This window comes from Penicillium crustosum, assembly GCF_028827405.1.
Source record: "Penicillium crustosum strain IBT 35664 chromosome Unknown utg000002l_segment0_segment0, whole genome shotgun sequence".
Taxonomy (NCBI): domain Eukaryota; kingdom Fungi; phylum Ascomycota; class Eurotiomycetes; order Eurotiales; family Aspergillaceae; genus Penicillium; species Penicillium crustosum.
This window is the reverse complement of record NW_026623123.1, coordinates 2,321,793-2,339,769: the sequence shown is the minus strand read 5'-3', so window position 1 is coordinate 2,339,769 and position 17,977 is coordinate 2,321,793. Positions and strand designations below refer to the sequence as shown.

The 17,977-nt window shown below is 48.4% G+C and overlaps 9 protein-coding genes across 9 annotated transcripts; 7 read left to right on the top strand and 2 right to left on the bottom strand.

Moving 5' to 3' along the window:
* Nucleotides 1-620: 620 nt before the first annotated feature.
* On the top strand, nt 621-2,225 carry N7487_004386 (putative histone acetyltransferase Spt10; the record flags this gene model as incomplete). The annotated part of the gene is made up of 2 exons (XM_056872133.1): nt 621-1,118; nt 1,167-2,225. The coding sequence occupies 2 exons, from the start codon at nt 621-623 to the stop codon at nt 2,223-2,225; spliced, it is 1,557 nt and encodes a 518-aa protein (XP_056729853.1).
* A 395-nt stretch (nt 2,226-2,620) lies between these two features.
* N7487_004385 (chaperonin-containing T-complex subunit CCT7) lies at nt 2,621-4,989 on the top strand. The gene is made up of 6 exons (XM_056872132.1): nt 2,621-2,751; nt 2,834-3,000; nt 3,072-3,408; nt 3,470-3,842; nt 3,902-4,563; nt 4,643-4,989. The coding sequence occupies exons 1-6, from the start codon at nt 2,706-2,708 to the stop codon at nt 4,744-4,746; spliced, it is 1,689 nt and encodes a 562-aa protein (XP_056729852.1). The 5' UTR covers nt 2,621-2,705; the 3' UTR covers nt 4,747-4,989.
* Nucleotides 4,990-6,040: 1,051 nt separating this feature from the next.
* N7487_004384 (uncharacterized protein) lies at nt 6,041-7,494 on the top strand (the record flags this gene model as incomplete). Its single annotated transcript, XM_056872131.1, has 5 exons — nt 6,041-6,205; nt 6,268-6,328; nt 6,394-6,750; nt 6,803-7,411; nt 7,469-7,494. The coding sequence occupies 5 exons, from the start codon at nt 6,041-6,043 to the stop codon at nt 7,492-7,494; spliced, it is 1,218 nt and encodes a 405-aa protein (XP_056729851.1).
* Nucleotides 7,495-8,095: 601 nt separating this feature from the next.
* Nucleotides 8,096-10,000, top strand: N7487_004383 (uncharacterized protein; the record flags this gene model as incomplete). Its single annotated transcript, XM_056872130.1, has 2 exons — nt 8,096-8,726; nt 8,781-10,000. The coding sequence occupies 2 exons, from the start codon at nt 8,096-8,098 to the stop codon at nt 9,998-10,000; spliced, it is 1,851 nt and encodes a 616-aa protein (XP_056729850.1).
* Nucleotides 10,001-10,791: 791 nt separating this feature from the next.
* Nucleotides 10,792-11,406, bottom strand: N7487_004382 (uncharacterized protein; the record flags this gene model as incomplete). The annotated part of the gene is made up of 4 exons (XM_056872129.1): nt 10,792-10,895; nt 10,950-11,034; nt 11,151-11,213; nt 11,311-11,406. 4 exons carry the CDS (start codon nt 11,404-11,406, stop codon nt 10,792-10,794), a joined length of 348 nt encoding a protein of 115 aa, XP_056729849.1.
* A 333-nt stretch (nt 11,407-11,739) lies between these two features.
* Nucleotides 11,740-12,998, top strand: N7487_004381 (uncharacterized protein; the record flags this gene model as incomplete). The annotated part of the gene is made up of 2 exons (XM_056872128.1): nt 11,740-11,978; nt 12,050-12,998. 2 exons carry the CDS (start codon nt 11,740-11,742, stop codon nt 12,996-12,998), a joined length of 1,188 nt encoding a protein of 395 aa, XP_056729848.1.
* Nucleotides 12,999-13,425: 427 nt separating this feature from the next.
* On the bottom strand, nt 13,426-14,769 carry N7487_004380 (putative translation factor pelota; the record flags this gene model as incomplete). Its single annotated transcript, XM_056872127.1, has 3 exons — nt 13,426-14,070; nt 14,136-14,624; nt 14,692-14,769. 3 exons carry the CDS (start codon nt 14,767-14,769, stop codon nt 13,426-13,428), a joined length of 1,212 nt encoding a protein of 403 aa, XP_056729847.1.
* An 851-nt stretch (nt 14,770-15,620) lies between these two features.
* N7487_004379 (aldo/keto reductase family protein) lies at nt 15,621-16,706 on the top strand (the record flags this gene model as incomplete). The annotated part of the gene is made up of 5 exons (XM_056872126.1): nt 15,621-15,692; nt 15,753-15,763; nt 15,823-15,880; nt 15,939-16,120; nt 16,181-16,706. The coding sequence occupies 5 exons, from the start codon at nt 15,621-15,623 to the stop codon at nt 16,704-16,706; spliced, it is 849 nt and encodes a 282-aa protein (XP_056729846.1).
* A 279-nt stretch (nt 16,707-16,985) lies between these two features.
* On the top strand, nt 16,986-17,963 carry N7487_004378 (uncharacterized protein; the record flags this gene model as incomplete). Its single annotated transcript, XM_056872125.1, has 1 exon — nt 16,986-17,963. One exon carries the CDS (start codon nt 16,986-16,988, stop codon nt 17,961-17,963), a length of 978 nt encoding a protein of 325 aa, XP_056729845.1.
* Nucleotides 17,964-17,977: the final 14 nt, after the last annotated feature.

Sequence of the window (17,977 nt, the reverse complement as noted above, 5' to 3'; positions counted from 1 at the left end):
ATACTTCATATTCAATAACACCTTCGTTCTCACCTTTTGGTTTCTGCCGTGCGGTCAGAATCCACATTCCCTGATATACCCGAGGTATAATCTACGTAATTCTGTCGGCCATCCACCAAGCTTTTAATTATCTCCTATATAGTACTAGTAGCCAGATTGGGATAATTAGGGCAGACCACAGCTGGCGGTGGACCCCGTGGAAGACCTGAGGGTGAACCCATGCCTTAGGCATTAATTTCATGGTGTTCTGTATTGTCATAGGGGGTGTGCCTATATTGAAGCCTGATAAACCAGGCATCAATGTTAAGAAAATGGCTTATCTAATTATATATGATGAGTCAGCAAGTGATCACGACTTCTCGACTTGCGTTGCGGCCATTCCGGACTCGAGAATACTCACGCGGTCCTCGAAGTGCGATTGAGGGCTCCCTTCTAGAACCAGTCCAGAATGTCAGTGAACAGACCCCCTGTTGAATCCCGTTCCTCGTAGCCATTGTTTTCTTGTTATTTTTGTATTCACCTATGAGGTTTTGTGATGCAAAGATACTCTGGAATAGAATGTATCCCACTAACATATCAAATAGTCGTGTGATTAGCAACCTCCAGAGGGCCACCTTACCATGTCTGAAGTTCATGGAGATTCAGAGCTCGTTCAATCGGGCCCTGAACTAGATTATCCGCTTGCTCTGGCTCCGCGACAAGTAACTTTGCGAGATCGGGTTACGGTTGCGACCCTGGTCCCTTTTGCTTCAGCAGAGGAAGTACCCCGGGCTCTGATGAAGTATCTCTCTGATCAATTCAACAAGGAGATCGAAAAGGGAGATACATATGCTATGACAGAGCCTATTCCACTGGCTCAGTTCGGACGATATTGGTTTTCGAACTTTGGTGTGGTTATGCTTACTGGCGACATCGAGAGTGCAGAGCAGACACATGCGATGGACCGCGCTGGAGCCAATTGGAACAAAATCTGTCTAGGTGGCTTTCACATTCGGCCCAATTACCCTGGTCGTAGTAGTCATGTCTGCAATGGCACTTTCATTGTCACTGATGCTGCTCGAAACAAGGGCGTGGGTAGATTGATGGGCGAATCCTATCTGGAGTGGGCACCTCGACTAGTGAGTTCATCATGATCGTCAAACGGGCTGTGTATTAATGTTTGCTAGGGATATACATATGCAGTCTTCAACTTGGTTTATGAGTCCAACGTTGCATCATGTCGCCTGTGGGATTCCCTTGGCTTCAAACGGATTGGCCGAGTCCCTGGTGGAGGCAGTATCAAATCCCAACCTGGCGAGTTTGTCGATGCAATCATCTACGGCAGAGGCCTCAGTTTGGATGGCGAGGACTCTGTATCCCAGGATCGCTTTGAAAAAATCCGTTATTATTTGAAGCACGGAAAGTATCCTCGTGGTGCTGATCGGGCCGAAAAGAGTCGACTTCGCAGTGCGGCGACTCATTATAAACTTCTTGGCGGGGAGGATGGAGAGCCCGAGAGGCTGATGCTGAAGGATAAAGAGGTGGTGTCAGACCCGCAGCAGCAGTACGATATCGCCCAAGAAGTTCATCTCAAGCAGCATGCCGGAATCAACAAAACTACGGCAGCTATTGCGATCAAATACCATTGGGTACGAATCAAAGAGACTGTCAATCGCGTGATTCGAGACTGTCCACAATGCAAAGAAACTCTTAAGGCGCCCCCCATACCAGGGAGCAAAGAGGATGATAAATCGCCCTCGGAAACAATGTCTGGCATGGACATGGATAGCACAATGGAACAACCCCCGAAGGAACCGGACAATGTCCCGCAGGCAATGGATGAAGCACCCGATGAGCCTCCCAGTTACAACCCTCTTATGCACCAACCTATTCCTTCAGCCATGCCCGGTACAGTCCACCCCATGGCTGGGTTCGCGCCCATGCCTCTCGATCCTCAGATTATGCAACTACACCAACAGCTACGACGCTATCAACAGCAGAACCCTATGGCGGCCCAGTTCGGCTCGGGATCGCACAATATTGGCATGTCAAGCTTTGACGATGCAATGCGCTACCACACAGCCAGCAATGCCTATCAAATGATGGTAGATGACGGCTCGGATCCCTTTCGACAAGACGTGCTTGGACTTGTGAACCCACCCCCACACGAATTACAGCATGATGCTGAATTACTTGCTAAGTTCGAGTATGGAAGTCCCTCGGATGGGAATTATGACTTTACGTGAACAAGCCTCAACTTTTCATCTCTCGGTTTCTCATTTCGGGGGCGTTTCTTCATTTCGGGATTATTTTGTCTTAACCTTACTTTTCTTTCTTTTTTTCTATTGTTATATTGTTCTATTGGCGTTGAGGCATCGGGCTGAGATACCGCTGATACTCCACCACTATTGTGCCGTGGACAGTGAAACGACGGTTTATGCTACATACACTACGCTTTTTTTTTGGTATATTATTCGAATGGGGCATCTCAATATATATCATAAAAACTCTTTATTCAATGTAAAATGTTGTACATCTCTTTAAATACGTAGGGTTGAAGAGCCCTGATTGGTCACCGCCTTGCGCGACTGGGGGGTTTTTGGGGAACAGGAGCTCTGGGAAATTTTGGCAGATCAACCCCTCCGACCTTTCAACTCAACATACCCCTTTTCTTATTTCTTTTACTTTTTTATTGAACGGTTTCGTGTCCGAATACCGATCTAATCATGGCCTTCAACGGCCAAACCCCCACGATTGTCGTGTTGAAAGAGGGTATGTGTTGTCTCCAGTGCGGGCAGTTTTGTTGGTGGGATTCTGTGACATATGCTAACTAATGCTGCTTCGCAATCTACAGGCACCGATGCTTCTCAAGGAAAGGGACAGATTATCTCCAACATCAACGCCTGTGTCGCAGTGCAAGGAACAGTCAAGAGCACTCTCGGCCCCTACGGTGGTGATCTCCTGCTTGTGGATGCCAATGGCAGACAGACCATTACAAACGATGGAGCCACAGTGATGAAGGTGCGTCTTATTATTGACGCAAATATAACGCCGAAGGGAGATGGTGATTCTGACTTTCGTTTATTTGGTAGCTTCTGGATATTGTGCACCCCGCCGCCCGCATTCTCACGGATATCGCTCGGTCCCAAGATGCCGAAGTCGGTGACGGAACAACCTCCGTGGTTGTCCTGGCTGGTGAGATTCTGAAGGAGGTGCGAGACCTCGTTGAGCAGGGTGTCAGCTCGCAGACCATCATTAAGGGTCTGCGGAGGGCAAGCGCCATGGCAGTCAACAAGGTTAAGGAGATTGCAGTGGATATGATGGATGCTTCAGTCAGCCAGGAGAAGAAGGTCGAGACACTAAGACGGTTAGCCGCAACAGCCATGAACAGCAAGCTTATCAAGCGCAATTCGGACTTCTTCACAAAGAGTGAGAATCCCCTACTTAATGATTCCAAATTTGACCAAAGGCTGACGATATGGTATCCCAGTGGTTGTGGATGCGGTACTTTCGCTGGACCAGGATGACCTCAACGAGAGGTTGATTGGTGTCAAGAAGGTTACCGGTGGTGGTCTCCAGGATTCACTTTTCGTCGACGGTGTCGCCTTCAAGAAGACTTTCTCCTACGCCGGTTTCGAGCAGCAGCCCAAACACTTCGAGAACCCTGGTATCGTGTGCTTGAACGTCGAGTTGGAACTTAAGAGTGAGAAGGACAATGCGGAAGTCCGTGTTGAGCAGGTCTCGGAATACCAGGCTATTGTCGATGCTGAGTGGCAGATCATTTTCAACAAGCTTGAGGCTATCTACAAGACAGGAGCGAAGGTCGTGCTTAGCAAGCTGCCTATTGGTGATCTTGCCACACAGTACGTGCTTGCTCTTTGCTATGGGGTATATGTCTAGACACTAATGATTTGATTTGCAGGTACTTCGCAGACCGAGACATCTTCTGTGCTGGCCGTGTGGCCTCCGACGACATGGACCGTGTTTGCCAGGCTACCGGAGCCGCAACCCAATCGACTTGCACTGATATTCAGGAGCGCCACCTGGGTACCTGTGGTGCGTTCGAGGAGCGCCAGATTGGTGGAGAGCGCTTCAACCTGTTTTCCGACTGCCCTCGCGCTAAGACTTGCACTCTTGTGCTGCGTGGTGGCGCTGAGCAATTCATTGCCGAGGTGGAGCGTAGTCTGCACGATGCTATCATGATCGTTAAGCGCGCTCTGCGCAACACAACCATCGTTGCTGGCGGTGGTGCTACTGAGATGGAGTTGTCTAGCTACATGCACGGGTTTGCCGACCGTAACGTCCCACACAAGCAGCAGGCCGTCGTCAAGGCATTCGCCAAGGCTCTGGAAGTTATTCCCCGCCAGTTGTGTGATAACGCTGGTTTCGACGCTACAGATATTCTGAACCGCCTGCGTGTGGAGCACCGCAAGGGTAACACCTGGGCTGGTGTTGACTTCGACAACGAGGGCGTCCGTGACAACATGGTGGCCTTTGTTTGGGAGCCCAGTCTGGTTAAGGTCAATGCTATCCAGGCCGCAGTGGAAGCCTCTTGCTTGATCTTGAGTGTGGACGAAACGATAAGTAAGTGACCTGTTAACTTTTTCTTTTTTCCATTTTCTATCCTTCACATCATGACTAACCCATATTTTCTCATCAACAGAGAATGAGGAGTCTGCCCAACCTGGTCAGCAGCGCGGTATGCCGCCAGGTGCTGCCCAGCGCGCCCTCCGAGGCCGCGGCCGCGGTATGCCCCGACGAGGATAAACGAGTTTGACCAGAATTGGATAATGCTCGATGATATTCCCCCCAAAAAAGAAGAACATCTGCATCATTGAAGGCCCCGAAGCGGTTGAAGCGAACTCTGCTCTGGCCTTGGTGGCTTCAAAGGCGATGTTTGTGAGATGAATATTGAATATGAAGTACAGGGAGAATAGAAGACGAGTTGCTAGAGATAACCCGACTTAACAACACAGTCTTTCCAAGTACATACAATATAAAACATAGTCCTCATCAAAGTATTCCAACTTGATTGCATGTGATATATCAAAATTTCTAAGGCCGAGCTGGTCCGAGCATATTCGACAATGGAGACACACGGAGTACTCCGTAGCGTGTATATTTGCTTTTTTCCTTTGTTTTTATTTAGAATCCATGTTTATTCACTCCGTACTCCGTACTCCGTAAGTACGAAGCTATATTCCCGATCTGTAACCGATTTTACATCTCATTGGCCCATTTTCGACGCCAAGACAGTGCTATTGAATCTCCTGAAGGTGTATGACGTGCAGAACGGCAATCTACGTTGTATATCGTATGTATGAACTATGTTCCTTATTTATCCTGCAATTTTCATATGAAATTAAGTTAGTAATCTTCATCGATGTTAGTGAAGCCCAATGGATGCAGAGGGGTTTTGGGCTTCCAGGGGTTGATCGGGGCTGCCGATGAATCCATGTCAGATATATAAAAGTCAGTCCGTATTACGTTGATCTTCACTAGTTTTTTGATAGATTTTCCTTTTTTTCTCTTTCTATTTCCCCCTCTTCCCTGGAATTTTTTTTATTGTCAAAGTATTGTCAATCCGGAACAGCCTTATAAGGAAATAAGTGGACGCGAACTCTCTTATAGTGTAAGTGGCAAAGGATCCAGTCTGACGATCCCCTCCAAAAGATCTCTCTTTCTTTTAATTCCCCAAATCATCCAAAACAAACTCTTTGATTTGATCTTATTCTTTGGACATTTGTCCAAAAGTTGACCTCGCACTCTTCAAAGGCTTGGCGCCCGCCGTATTTCCGATCTGTTTTGCCTTGAATCTTCCCTTCTCCACATTCAACATCGCGTTCTGTCCTCTACATTTTTCGCAGTTTGCTTGATTCTCTGGGTGGACTTGGAGAATTTCTTTGAATGTCTTACTATCCACCCTACTCGGGCGCTCCGGGATATCCCCCCGCAGCAGCCGTCATACCCCCCCGCAACAGCAGTACCCGTATGCTTGCTTATCCCTTGGCTCTATTGACAATGTACCCAGAGAGTCTGACAACGATTTGATTGTAGACAAATGAATCACCAGCAGCAGCCATCCTATGGCGGCTATCCCGGCCAGTCCTACCACCAGCAGCCGCACCAGCAGCCACCGCAGCAATCCAACCCGTACGGTTATAGCCATTCATCCCAGCCATCTCACCAGCCCTACGGCGGGCATGCTCCCCAGCAAAGTTACAATGTATGTCCTGATGAGTCTTGCGTCGAGTATACACGAGATTGACATGTATCAATCCTTTCCAGGCTCCGCCGTCCGGGTACAATCAGCGTCCGCCCTCTGGGCAACAAATGCAAGGAAGACCAGGTCTGTCCAGCATTTTCCAACGAACCGCATCTTCAGCAGTGAAAACTAATAATGCGCAAATCTAGCCTACGGTCAAAGCGGCGGTCCGGCTCCCCCTCCCAGCAACCCTGTCTCCTTCGGTCACGGCGCTCCCCAGGGCTATAGCTTCCAATATTCCCGTTGCACGGGCAAGAGAAAGGCCTTGTTGATTGGTATCAATTACTTCGGTCAGAAGGGTCAGCTGCGCGGATGTATCAACGATGTCAAGAACATGTCAACCTACTTGAACCAAAACTTTGGTTATGCTCGCGAGGACATGGTTCTCTTGACTGATGACCAGCAAAATCCGATGAGCCAGCCGACCAAGGCAAACATTCTTCGGGCTATGCACTGGCTGGTCAAGGATGCGCGTCCCAATGACTCGTTGTTCTTCCACTACTCTGGTTAGTAATCAGTCCTCGATCACTTCTATGACGGTGACTAATAAGAATCCAGGCCACGGCGGTCAGACACCTGACTTGGACGGCGATGAAGATGATGGGTATGATGAAGTTATCTACCCGGTGGACTTCCGGGTTGCAGGACACATTGTTGATGATGAGATGCACCGTATCATGGTGCGGACGCTACAACCGGGAGTCCGGCTTACTGCGATCTTCGACTCCTGCCACTCTGGATCTGCCCTGGATCTCCCCTACGTCTACTCCACCTCCGGTGTGCTCAAGGAGCCTAACCTGGCCAAGGAGGCTGGACAAGGGCTGCTTGGTGTGGTGTCAGCATACGCGCGTGGCGACATGGGCAGTATGATGTCCACCGCCATGGGTTTCATAAAGAAGGCCACCAAGGGTGACGAAGTGTATGAACGCAACAAGCAGACTAAGACTAGCCCCGCGGATGTCATCATGTGGTCTGGCAGTAAGGATGACCAAACCAGTCAGGATGCCCAGATTGCCGGCCAGGCCACTGGTGCTATGTCCTGGGCTTTCATTGCCGCGCTTCGGAAGAACCCTCAGCAGAGTTATGTCCAGCTTTTGAACAGCATTCGTGATGAGCTTGCGACCAAATATTCCCAGAAGCCACAGCTGAGCTGCAGCCACCCCTTAGGTAAGAATTCCCGGGATTAGGTATTTAGTCACAATCAAATTCTGACAACCCCTACAGATACCGACATCCTTTACGTGATGTAATTGCACTTGGAAATGAAGACGAGGAACGATGCTTGTCTAGCTTTCAATGAAGCATGCTGTGTTTAACGAATTACCCTGTATGTAACTCCAGCCTCGGTGTTCTAGTGAATATTTGGGTGGTTGGTGCACTATTTGTGATTAATTCTTATGAATCTGTGATCTATCACTGTTTATCTTTTGAAAATGGAGTGCAAATTAGCTCAATGACGATACGTATCGGTCTTTCTGACATCATCGTAGACAATTACCTAGGTAACTGCACTGGGCATTTGCACAACATATGTACTTCTGGTGTAGCAACATGGGAAAATCCCAGGTACCTTCGTTATTGGTCAACATCAAGATCAGCAGGCTACAAGCTCTCCGTGAACTAGACATGTTTCGACTGTTCAACTTGATATGGAATCCGTCATTAGCGGGAGAGCTGACCGAGTGATATGGGTGTGGCGCTGTACGGATTTCATATCCTCAAGGGCACTGTCCTATGTCATTTTTGCCTCCCAAGGAGCCTCCGAGGAGATAGAAGCTCTTCAACTGATTTGAACACTCGAGTAACAAGCGCGGATGCGATCCGGAATCGTATATCTCCGAATCAAGCAAAATGCAGTCAATTCTCCAGCACCGCAGGATCCGCAGAAAGATCCAGCAACAATTTGTCACAAAACATGAGAAGCCCGGTGATGTCTGGACCCATGAGGGTCGCTACGATTACCACGATGGAGAAATCCACTCGTATCCTCGCGAGCCAGCCGATGACTGGGCTGCCGAACGAAGGAGGGAACACGGCCATCGCACTTTTATATCTGGGCCCTCCCTTCAACCTCGCCATACCGCTGGGTCACATCTGGGGCGGGAAGGAGATATCGAGGGCGCGGAGATGGACCCGGAAATCTCAACCGATCCGCATACCATCAATGCGGAAGAGACACTGGGAAACACGGCTGATATCATGGTGACTGGTGTTGAAAGATCCTGGCCAGCTGACTATGCAACGGATAGTGAGACTGATGTTGAGTCGGTAAAAAGGAACAAAGTCATCATCGTCACATTTGAAGGTGACTGTGACACAATGGATCCTCATAACTGGACACTCAGGCGTCGAATGCTTACGACTATTCTCACTTCACTCACTGGATTTGTGATCTTCTGGTCATCCGCAATCGATGCCACTGCCTACACAACCACCAAAAAAGTGTATGGTACCACTCCTGTGATTCAGGCGTTACCGACTGGTATGTGGTCAACACTTTGAATATATTCTGACCGGACTAACCGAGATCATCCAGCTGTGTTTCTGATGGGTACTGGACTAGGCGCAGTGGTTACAGCACCTATTTCAGAAGTCCTTGGACGCAACCCCGTGTACATCCCCACCATTATCGGGTTCATGTTGTTCGACATGGGCGCCGGGCTTTCCAAAACAGTGACGCAGCGAATTGTTTGCCGCGGTTTAGCTGGATTCTTTGGGTCTGCCCCGGCGGTTCTATCAGCGGCATCCCTCGTGGACGTCTGGTCACGCATTGAAAGAGTTTACGCCTTCCCGATCTTTGCGATCATCATCTTCACGGGCCCATTGGTGGGACCAATTCCAGGATCATTCGCCGTCAATGCACATTCGGTAAGCTGGCGCTGGGTGGACTGGATGACCATCATCCTGGCAGGACTCGTCCTGATCCCGGTTGTGCTCCTCCTGCCCGAGACATACAGCCCGGTCCTTCTGTACTGGAAAGCGAAAGAGCTCCGCCGCCTGACAGGCGACGACCGGTACCGGTCTCCACTAGAGTTCAGAAAAGCCACCTTCACCCATCGCTTGCGTGCCTCGCTATACCGACCATTTCAGCTTTTTGTGACTGAACCGATCATCTTGATCCATGCGTTCTCCCTCTCCCTCCTCTTCATGATCCTCTACGCATTCATCGCGGGCTATGTCTTCATCTATGAGCTAGCAAACGGGTTCAGCCCGACCTCCACCTCCATCGCATTCCTGGGCATTGAGGTCGGAGTTCTTTTTTCTGCACTGGTGATCCCGGTTTCGATGTGGCTCCTCCGTAGAGAAATCTACCGCAGCCGTGAGAGGGGCCAGCAACGCCCGGACCCGGAGATCAGTCTGTATATGGCTTTGTTCGGTGCGCCTTTCGTCCCCATCTCGCTGTTCTGGATGGGCTGGACGGCTAAAATCGAAATCTCGTATTGGAGTCCGCTTGTCGCTTCGGTATTCTTTGGTTTTGGGACGATCTGTCTTTTCGTCTCGGGATACCAGTACGTTGCCGATGCGTTTGAGGCATATGCCGCAAGCGCCCTCTCATCTCTTCAGTTGATGCGGCTTGTTTGTGCTGGTGGTATGAGGATTGCTGCGGAACCGATGTATAAGAGACTTGGAGTTGGATGGACGTTGACTCTCTTGGGTGGGATTTCATTTTTGTTTTTGCCTGTCCCTTATTTGCTCTACTGGAAGGGGTATAAAATCCGTTCGTATAGTCGGTATGCACGCAGGAATGAGAGCTGAGGTATGTGTGCATAGAGACATGGAGGCCATGGAGATAGTCTGGGCTTTTAAGTATGGCGATGAATGTCGCTATCCTAGCTAGTGCGCGCCTGTTGATTTTGATATGCTCACTGGGTTCTCAAAGCCGAACCCCATCGTACAAGAAAATTGGAAGCTAATGATACGTTTTAAAATTTACTTGCTCTTTTTAGGTAGAGATCCTCCATGCTGTAAACCCGAACTACTTGCTAGAGAATGAGGTCCTTGTCACAGGTCTTGATCTCGACCTTGTCCACTATATCACTTCATCTTGAGCTACCAATCAAATCTGAAATTTTTCTTTCTCTGCAACGGTTCCTCATACCATGGATATAAATGAACAAAAAGTCCTTTGGGAAAGAAAGAGAAATGCAAAGCAGACTAACCCGATATGAGTGCTGAATATGGTACAACTGTGGATAACATGTTATTAAGGTGTTATTAACACTTTAATAATATGTTATTAAAATATTGTTTTCATATTAAGTCTCTACGTATTTACATAGATGTTTCCCTGATTATAGCCTGTTTTATACAAAAAAAAGACCCAAACAACTTTAATATAGAGTGGACGGGAATTCGGGAGGTCCAAAAAGGTGGGCGATCATTGGAGGCGGACGAATAGATTAATGCATTAATCCACTTTCCCGCAGCCCTACTTCTAGCCCCACCTCCAGTCTATACAATGTATACAATGTAAACAATGTAAACAATCTACCCTGTACTCTTCAAGCATTGTAATTGACCTTTTAGTCAACATTGCTATCGGTATTTTAGGTTGAATTGCGATTGGACATGCCATTAGAAACCGTGACCGAGGGGGAGGGGGACGACGGGGTCGGATCGGCGACCGAAGCAAAAAGAGAATTGTACCAAGCTAAATATTTTGTCAATAGGGCATATATATGGAAAGTCAGACTATTCAGCTTACCTTGAACTTTCTGCAGTTCAATGTAAGTGATCCGACCTATAACACCATCGGCAACTTCCAGGTCTTCACTGTGACGGCCAACATGCTACTTTAATTCTGCAGTCAGGTAAGGATGCTAGGCACAGTAAGCGAAACAATCCTCTATGGATTCATGATAGATTGGTGGTAATGTATCATGCGTCTAGGGCCTGGTCCACTCACATCGCTGGCAGGGCACCCTGCGTAACGACGGTATTGCTCGCCAACGTGGAAAATCACACAGTTCTTCTCATCTTATATTGTATAGGATATTGATCAGACATTGTATACTTCCTCTGCATAACTCTCATTTCTCAAGGGCCGCTCGAATGAAGTCACCTACCCTTTCATATTCCAGCATCACAAGTTCCCCAGAAGCAACTTCACGAATGTAACGGAGATAAGCAGGATGCTTAGCTAGAAAGGTAGGAGCAGACATGATTAAGGTGCGATGAAACAGAGATAGGGAGCCGAAGAAATCATGGGCAGGTTCCTTTGAAGTTTGCGAGAATTTTATGGGGGAAACCAAAATCCCACTTGCTCCTAAAAACCTGTAGATCTATCTACAACGGTCTGTATAAGACAGGGTCACGTGCGGCTATCAAACCAGTCGCGCTTCGACTTCAAACACGCGCCCAACTTCAAACATTTGATTTCTGATTTTTCGGAAGACCCCAGCCTTCCCTATAATCTCACTCATGGGTATTGCCAGAACGCCACACTGCAACACTCACTGAATCCCCGCTGATTCTGACCATGATTCCATTCCGTGATGTCCATCATCCTTGAAGACAACCAGCCCCCCGGGTTTGTACGTCTCGGTCCCACATGGTATCATGAGATTCCCTTTCTACCCTATGGATGGGAGACAACCAATGATCGAGGATCTGGATCACTCAAGCATGCAGCAATGAAAGCACTGCTGCAGGACCAGTCGGCACTGAAGCCCGAGCTGTTTGAATATATTTCCTGGTATTTGGCAAAATACCTCTGGGATGCCCTAAAAAGGTGGTAAGTCATAATTAGAGGTCTCAACTCTGTTTTTTTTTTTTTTTTTTTTTCGAACCTGACCGCCTACACAGCAACAAGCAGACAATGCACATGTGGAAAATAATGACCAGAGTTTATCCTGAACAATTCCATGAGGTTAGTCCTTACTACTGCCTCAATGCTGGCTGTCCTAAAACGCCATTAAGAGACTACATGGGTATTCTTAATAGCGATGACTTTCGCTGGCGTGCAATCTTGACGATTGCAACTACCTACTGCACTGCCACAGACCTGGCTACTATACCAGACATCAAGAATTTGGTTGCTCTGGACGTTTACAGTGAGCCATATTCGTTGAATCTCGCCCCGGTGGAACCAGTGCGTGCCAGCAACGACGGTATGCCTTTGCAAGATGGGTTTGTGCGTGGTTGGATTGAATCCAACGCACTCCAACACCTCCGCATTCTTAGGTTTTACCACCAACGCGAAATCACAATTGCGACACTGGAAGCTCTACGTGAACTGCCAGAGCTACAGCTAGTTGTGGCGTACGAGTGTAAGATGATCACTGAGAAGATTCAAAGTTACGATAGGCCCGCAAATAATATCATTCCCATAAAGGGATGGTCGGCCTGCAGACTCGATTGGTTTTGGGAAACCCATGGAACTACAAAGACAATCGATGATAATCTCTTGTCCTTGCTTCATGTGTACCAGTCTAGCCTCCAAACATCCGGAGTCGAGGAGTCAAAAAGGCCATCATCCCTACCCACGAATCTCTCGATTTTGGAGTTCAAACTACCAACTGCCGACCACAGCAGAAGAGACAGGGTTATTGTTCGCTCTCGCTATAATGCAAAATCAATTGTACTGTTTACTCGAGATCCTGTGAAGCAAAAACTTGATATCGAGAAGAAGAAACGTGCAAGGGAGAAGAAGCGGAGTGAACCAACCGAACGAGGAGATCGCCCTGCCAAGCGAGCAGTCATGAAAGACAGGGGACCAATAGACATCTCGGAGACTTTGAACCAGTTCTTTTGATGTGTTGTCTATATAGACAGGGGACATGGGTTCCGCAATGGAATATCAGTTCTGCGCCATTTCCGAAGTTATGGTCTAGCACTGTTTTGAATTCTTGCCATATATTATATAGCCTGTTTCCAAGGTTCGAACGTGTTGGACCTTGGAAGGTCATCCCACACTTGGCTTCTAGTTAGGTCACGGGCAAAGATTTAAATCGAAACTTTGAGTCTTGACTTCGTTCTCTTAATTTATTACACAAGCTGATCAAGACCTTGATACCGTTCTTGCTGTTTATGAAATCATCTACAGTCTGACCAATTTTGGATTGGATTTCTTGAGAAAGTCTCAATAGAGGAATGCTGTTCATCTGATTATTGCATGCTTTGAGTATGCTATATCTTATAATAAATCTTTGTATTTTTCCATGGTTCGTTGAATGGCCCGTCTATTCTGCATCGGAGTCAAGGTCAGGCTCAATAAGAGGGAATGTCAAAAGCGCGGCGATGCCACCCAGCCCCTCCAGACGTTTCCCACTTTCATGATCTGAGCTGAGAATTCGCACATCACCACCCTCAACATCACGGACACGATCCACAAGCGACACCCACCGTTTACGCTCAGCGATATCTTGGGATCGAAACAAGCGGTTCGAAACAATGAGCACGCCGCCACCTCGGCCGACAGCACCTTGTTCAACTGCGTGCTCAACCTCGCGAGGACCATAGGTTGCTTTGTTGGTCTCCTTGCGCAGTTGTTCTAGGAAGTCGTCCATCAGCTTGGTCTCACGAGCATACTTAGTATCAGCCAGGATGGTCTTAACTGCAGGTGACTGCAGGACCTCTGATAGTGAATTCGTGTAACCGGATGCGGAGTGCACAACCACGAGACTAGGAAGAAGTCGCTTGAGTCCAGGAGTCGTTGTTGATGCCTCGGATTGGATGTATTTTTGGAAGCCAGAGGCCACAAACCCGGGCGAGGCGAGAAGCACGGGCCGCACAGCTTCGTTGTTGGCGCCTGAGGTAAGACTGGTATTGAACTCCATTTGTCGAAGGAGCGTCTCGAGTGTGACTTTGAAAAACTTGCTCATTCCCTGGAAATGCAGTGTAAGTTTTGAACCTTGCCAATAAAAACAATAACACAACAGCAGAAACTCACTTTATCATGATCCCCTCCCCCCTGCCGTTTCCGCGGCACAGACATCTCGATCTTTTGCTTCAATATTGTCTGGAATTGGCCAATAAAGCAGATATGAGCCAGTCCTTCCTGCATAACTACTGCGACAGCCTCCGCACGGCGCTTCCCGCCCTCATCCACAGCGTCCTTGAGTGACTCAATTGCAATACTGTCCCACCCGACACCTTCTCCATCTGACCCGACCTCTTTCTCTAACGTGAAATTGCGGTTCAACTCTAGATCAAGTGTATGGAATTGTCCAATTTTGGTGTGCGGTGTTTCGTTCATAATTTGTCCTGATACATGGAGCTGGGAGCTCTGCGGATCAAAGTCAAGATTCTTCACGCGAATTACGAGGTTCAGGTGGACCCGCGACGAGCTCGTGGACCCGGTATCTTGAACTGTGGTAACTCGACGAATTGCACTGGCTCGGAGGATATCGCCTGGTCGGATCAGGTTGTATGCGTGCCACTGGATTTATCGGATTGCATGTTAGATGAGTGCGGGGTGCTGAGACTGGAAGTGAGGGCTTCGATACCATGTCTTCTGGTTCGTCTGGGCACAATGTAACCGCTCCAGAGCCATTGTGCTCGATCTTGTTCTTGATACAACGCATTTCTGCGGTGATATTGCACGGTTATAGACCGAGGGTTTGGGAAGGTAAAATGCGATGAAGGAGAGTTAGATGTTGTTATTGCGATGTCGTCATATGTTGCCAAGGAAATGCGCAAATTGGAGGAATGACAGGACTGTATAAAAACAGATTAAGCCCCTAATAGCTTTGGAATGCTCCTATTCAAGGGGATATTCGAGCAAATCAACCTAACTTGAGAGCATTGACGATGTTGAACTTGCCAAACTCAACCCCACTATATAATACTGCCGTTTATTACCGCCGGGCCATCCTGCAAGATATCACTTGCTCTGCTGATGCGCTCATTCCGGGAGATTCATTTTAGTGTTTGATGGGCTGTTAGAAAATAAGGAAAATAGGAAATTCCTGATCTTCTAAGCTGCTAAAATATATGATATCAAGTATGAATATTACCTTGCACCGCCATCCATGGATATTCCGCAACCATTTCTTATCGATAAGACCAAACCCTAATCAGATCAGATTGGGGCAAAGTTGACGTCAAAGCTAGAAAGTCTCCAGGGAAAGTCCAATCCGATCTCCAATTGTCCTATCAGGGCAGACTCAAAGGACAATTCTTAATTCCTGGGTACTAAGTCCCTTATATCCGTCAAGTTACTCATATGAGCCCCACGTCGCATTGATCAGCCATTGATATAGCCACATCTAGTCCCCGATGTGGTATATCCCCACTTAGATGGCGTCAAGCTCCAAGAAACGGGCGGAAATTACTAGACCGAGGTGGTCCGTGGATGTCCAAACCTTTTATCTATTAATGTAGCCCCCCTCATTTACCTTCTTGTTCTTTTCAACCATCAAAATATTCGCACATCATGGCTCCTCTTTCGCTGCAGTCTACCTACAAGTTGGTCTCGGGCTACGAAATCCCCGTCGTTGGATTCGGAGTGAGTAGATTGACCCTTGGAGTTCTGATATCCATGACTGACACCTATCTTCTGCATTAGGTTTACCAAACGTATGATTCTCGGTGTATCAAGCCCCCGCGCCAGATTATGTTGACTGATTCTTGACCAGTCCCTCCGATGTCACCGAGAAAGTGACTCGCAAGGCCATTGAGCTCGGATACCGTCATGTAAGCAGTTGCAGAATCCTAGCAGCAGGTGTTCTAGATTTTAACCATCCTATTACAGGTCGATAGCGCTAAAGTTTACGGAAATGAACTGGAAAGTGCCGCCGCCATCCGTGCGTCTGGACTTGAGCGCTCGCAGATCTTCTATACTAGCAAGGTGCCCTCCAAATCCATGGGATACGAAAAGGCAAAGAAGGCCATTGAGGAAAGCATCGCTGCGGCAAACCTTGGCTACATTGACCTGTGAGGACCTCCTTCTCCGGAAAACAAAGCGAATTACCGAACTAACACTGTGGCTATCAGTCTATTGATTCACGCACCCTATGGCGGTAAGGAGGACCGCCTTGGCACATGGCGCGCACTCGTGGAGGCCCAAAAGGCAGGTCATGTCCGCTCGCTAGGTGTGTCCAACTTTGCTATCCAGCACCTCGAGGAGTTGGAAGAGTACATCAAGAGCGGAGCGGGCGGACAAATCACTGTCGGTCAGTACGAGATCCACCCGTGGTGCCCACGCGATGATATCGCGGAATGGCTGCAGAAGCGCAACATCGTTGTCGAGGCATACTCTCCCCTCGTGCAAGCGACCCGCATGAAGGAGCCTGTTCTGCAGAACCTAGCTAAGAAGCACGGTAAGACCGAGGCTCAGATTTTGGTCCGCTGGAGTTTGCAGAAGGGATATGTGCCCCTGCCTAAGTCGGTGACCGAGTCTCGCATTCTAGAGAACTCGCAGGTCTTCGACTTCACACTGTCGGATGAGGACATGGCCAGCCTGAAGCTCAACACGTACGAGCCCGTCTGCTGGGATCCCGTCCGTGACTGCAAGATCTAAATGACGTACCCGAATCAGCAAAATCCTAGCATACAAATAGAATTAAGGAATCAAATTCCAAGCATCCAAAAAACACACTGAATATAGATCAATAATAGAACCTCGGAAAGAGTGTACCAATTTGGTAATATGTTGACTTCCCGCGGTCGGCACAACGTATCACCGCCAACCAAAAAAGAAACATCGCGACTTCCAACCTTTTCTGATACAACTCACCACAGCCCTCCATCCCCATGATCGTACAAGCAGCAGGCAGTCGCTGCCACGGTTGCCCCCACTATGCCGGATGAGCCGCGTCGCATCATCTTGGAGAAATCCAAGACCGTTAAACGCCGGTACCAGCGCAGCAACCAACGATTTCAGTTCACCGCATCCCAGATCGCACGGCTAGATCGCGAGGAGGAGCGAGAAAAGAAAGCAAAGAAACTACGTGAGAAGGAAAAGAAGCGAATTGCCAACAAGAAACGGAAAGCCGAGCAGGAGGCGCAGGCCCGTGAAGAGCGGAAGCGTCGCGGCATCCCGGATCCCAATGCAGCACGCGTCCCATCGAGTCAACCGCTGCTGTCAATGTTCCTAGGGGCTGGCAAGCGGCAGTCACCTGCTATACCGGAGCCTGCGCCTACAGTTACGGAGATCGAATCACATGATGACAATTTGGGGAGCGAGGGTGGAGATACGGAAGCTGAATCGGATGCCTTTGACGACCTGGATGAGGAATTGGAAAATGACCTATTTGAGCTTCAAGATGTAGGCGTTCTGAAAGAGCTTGAAGGTCAGGATATCGGCACCGCGACCCGTACTTCATTCAAGGATGAGGATGAGTTCTCGGACTGCTCGGCGTTCGACGATGAAGAAGTTATGAAAAAAGCCCAGGCGGCTGCTACCACGCTAGCGACTGACGAAGAAACGAAGAACCCCTCTATACCCAATGAATCATCCTACCTACAACCTCCCCCGGCTGTGCTCAAGCTAGAATCATCTTTTGGGGAATCTTTCCAGTACGACCCCGCCGATTTCCTTGAAGCTGAAGCAGCTATTATTACACAAACGAATAGTCCCGGAACGAAAGATCATTCTCCACCCAAGGAAGCATCCTGTTTACAGCCTTATTTGTCTGATCGACCGTGCAGTAGACCCACATTGGCGTCTTCTTTTGGAGATTCATTTCGAGACGAGACTGCGGATTGGATTGAAGAAGCATTTGCACACGGAAGCGGTGACCCTTTTGACGAACTGAATAAAAACCTCTCTCAATGATTTCATTTGAACTT